A 3559-nucleotide genomic window follows, 5' to 3' on the forward strand; every position below is an offset into this window, starting at 1 on the left:
TTGTCAAAGCTGTGATAGTCTTGTGTGGGATCTGAAGTGCCATCATCGCATGAACCGGAATCGCGCACAGCACTGAGAGTATGAGAATGAGTCGGCCACTTTTGGGTAGGGTAGCCGCTTTCCAGTTGGATTGGTTCTAGCCACACCTAAGGCAAGGATTTTTTTTTATGAGTAGTGAACCCCACATGTTATAGAGATAAAAAGTGTGGCAAGATTCCCTTAGGCAAGCCAAAGTGTGGCTAATAATTTGATCAACTCAACTAAGGCAAATGTGGCAAGTGTGACAAAAATCATATGGCAATATATGGCAAAGATGATCACAATCCAAACAGGCCAGTGACACTTATTTCCCTAAAAAAAAGAGTCAGTGACATTTATTGACGGAGGGAGTACTGTATTATGTATAGCTGACCTGCTGATATATATGGTACATACAAGAGTTGCAACCAATTTATATATGTTAATTTATTACAATAATGTACAAATGTACAAGTGTACAAGTGCAACCATAACATGCACGCAGAACCACCTATCCTTCTCTCATCTCTGACAGTAGAGACGAGAGAGAAAAAGGTCGCAAAAACCACCAACCCAAAACCATTTCTCAAGGTGAGCTAAACGTTCTGTTCCCGGCCCTTCTCCACTGCCGGAATCACCAAGGAAAGAAACGAAAAAGGACAAAATCATTCCTGACGAACAAAATAGACACTAATTAAAGCAGCTTCGACAAATTTTTGTGTGTGGGTGTGTGTAATTTCATGCCATGCCCGTGACTGACGAGCACGACGCAATCTGTACCCCGCGCGCAGCAATCGACACGCACGGTGCAACGGCCTGGCTAGGTCAGGTGACGGCGCACGGGGCGCCGGCGGCGGCCGCGGCGCCGGTGCGCTTGACGAAGCGGCCCTTCATCCGGGGCCGCTTCTCCGCGTTCAGCTTCCGCACCTCGTAGCGTATCTTCTTGGCGAACAGCCTCGTCCGCCGCTTCTCTCGGTACCGCGACACCCGCGCCTCCCGCCACTCGTCCGTCCTCGGCCTCGGCGGCCACGCCGCGTCGCCATGCCGTCCTCCTCCTCCCGCCGTCCACGTGCCCTACACCATGAACGATGGTTAGATACAGTCTGTATCTCGAGGATATAATGAATTAAGTTGCAAAATCGTGCATGTACCGCGTGGTCGTGGAGCAACAAGTCGTCGAGCTGGCCGGGCGGCCGCCGGCCGTCGGTCCACGGCGAGCTGCCCCAGCTCTCCATGACCGCCTCGTAGTTCAGCCTAAGATCCAGGCTCCTCTTCAAGAACTGCGCATCGTCAACGCCGTCTCCGTTGCTCGCCGACGACGTCTTGTGCTCGAAACTGTCGTCGTCATCCACCAGTGTCGGCGGGCTGCCGTTGAACTCCCGCTTCAGGTCATGGCCAGACGCCAGAACGCCGTTGCTTCGGGAGACAAGGCCGCCGTCGGCCTCCACCTTTACACGCCCGCCGTGTTCCCCCGGCGGCGATATGAGCCCTAGGGCCTCCATGTAGAACGAGTCCTCCAGCTCCTTGCCGTCGTCCAGGCCTTGGCCGAGGAGCGCTTCCATGTCGGCCGCGAACTCCCTGAGATCGGCGTCCGTCGGGCCGAAACTGGCGAAACAATCGGGGAGCTCCTGCACGGGGGACTGCTCGGCCGTGAGCTCCTTCGCGTCTTCCACGGCGCCTTCGACGTCCTCGCTGTGGCGTGAGCCATCGATCGGCGGCGGCGAGCAGAACTCGGCGAGGGCGGGGTCAAAGACCGGCACGCGGTAGAGCAGCTGCTCCTCCTCGGGCGCCCTCCGCTCGTCCGACGTGGAGGACTCACCGGCCCCCACCTCGGGCACCACGAGGCGCCTCGACAGCAGCTGCCCGACGCTCTTGACCGGCGGCCGCCGCGTGCGCGCCTTCCGCCTCGGCCACGCCGGCGCGACGTCCAGGCACTTGGACGTCGTCGCCCCCGACGACTCCTTCACCGCCTTCACCCGCTCAGCCGGCAGCGGGGACGTCGCGCGCAGGCGGAGGCGCTCGTGCCGCCTGGCGAGCGGGTTCGCCGAGTGCACGGACGTGTCACATCCCTGACACAAGAACGCGTCGTCGGCCGCGCAGTACCAGCGCGCGCGCCGTCGCATGCACCCGTCGCACGCGCGCGCGGCCTTGCCGCCCACGGCGCCGCCGGCCGCCTTCTGGTCGGAGCCACCCATCGCCGCCGCCGCGACCAAGACGTACAAGCCAGATCACCTCCAGCGCAACAGCAATGCTTCTTCCGGTACCGTATAATCACAGCGAGCGATCCTTGCTGCTACCTACGATCGAGAAGGTTGCGAGATAGAAATGACAAAAAAGTATCACCGGATTCGGAAGGCTATTTGCTGCGACTGCGAGCGGCATGGCCCAGCAGGTGAGCTTTGCGCTTTGCGCTTTAGGCTCGCGGAGCGGGGCCCGCCCGCCGGCCTTATCTGTGCCCTGATTGGCTTACCGCTAATGCGCCATCCGATTCCATGATCTGCGATTGGCTGCGGCCAGATTTTGCGCGGGGGCCACCTCGCCTTGCTATCGACACGTCGGAGACGAGAGCTCCTGGCTAGCTGAAAAAGTCCTATCCTGTATGTATATACCCACATCGCCGGCCATCGCGCAGTAGAAATGAGGAAATGAAATTGCGCCAACGAAAAGCGTCACCGGTAAACTCCTGTCCATGTAAAAAAAGAACTTTAGTGCCATTTAAATTCCGTACTGAAATTATTTGGGACGTACGTACGGTTAAAGGCATGCAGCGGTTTCGAATGATAAATTCCAGCTATTTCCCTGTAAAGTCCAAGCCAAATCTGTGGTGGCAATGGTAGTACCATGCTCCTGCAAAAATACAGCCTGCTCGAGGCCGGATTCGGCGTCGCTTGCAGAAAAAGTTGAGCTGGTACCAGAGAAGAAATAATACAGGGGTTTGGAGCATAGTAAGAGAGTCGGAGAGGCCGGCATGGGTTCAGAAAAGACCACGTCGTTACTAGCCAAATATCAAATCTGAAATCTGCCATGTTCGGATAATGTTTTTTTCTTCACAAATACGCAGGAGCGTATCAATTTATTGATAGATAGAAAGCAGAAAGTACATAGCGTTAGATACATGACTTGTACACCATGGGGCAAGGATGGGCATCTACATATGAGCAGAAGAGAGGAAGGGGTTGCTCAGCCCCAAGAATACGTCTAGATGCCTATGGTGGATGGTAAGGGGATATCGCCATCATTCCTCCCACACCGGCCAAAGCCCAGGTCTTCACCTCGTCTAGGATGATCTGGGTCAAGTGTCCAGCAGAAGGCCGTGCATTGTCGAACATACATGAGTTGCCGTGCTTCCATATGTTCCATTCAACTAGGATGCCGAGAGAGGCAACACCCTTGCGCAGAGACAACTTTAATGGTGTGCATCAAAACAGACACATCATACGTCTAACGACACGCCCGTATGTGTTCTTGAACAACGGATAGTATAGAGGGGTTGTCATCCAATATCAGCCCCTTGTTCAGGGGAGAGAGGAGAGATAATGGA

General features: G+C 55.7%; 1 protein-coding gene across 1 annotated transcript; it reads right to left on the reverse strand.

The window, feature by feature from the left end:
* Window positions 1-421: 421 nt before the first annotated feature.
* Window positions 422-2421, reverse strand: LOC125514502 (zinc finger protein CONSTANS-LIKE 16). The gene is made up of 2 exons (XM_048679844.2): window positions 1170-2421; window positions 422-1092 (listed from the first exon to the last, which is right to left on the reverse strand). Exons 1-2 carry the CDS (start codon window positions 2211-2213, stop codon window positions 844-846), a joined length of 1293 nt encoding a protein of 430 aa, XP_048535801.1. The 5' UTR covers window positions 2214-2421; the 3' UTR covers window positions 422-843.
* Between the last annotated feature and the right edge of the window lie 1138 nt (window positions 2422-3559).

The sequence above is a fragment of the Triticum urartu genome, chromosome 6A (assembly GCF_056163025.1).
Source record: "Triticum urartu cultivar PI428250 chromosome 6A, HENAU_Tu73, whole genome shotgun sequence".
NCBI lineage: Eukaryota > Viridiplantae > Streptophyta > Magnoliopsida > Poales > Poaceae > Triticum > Triticum urartu.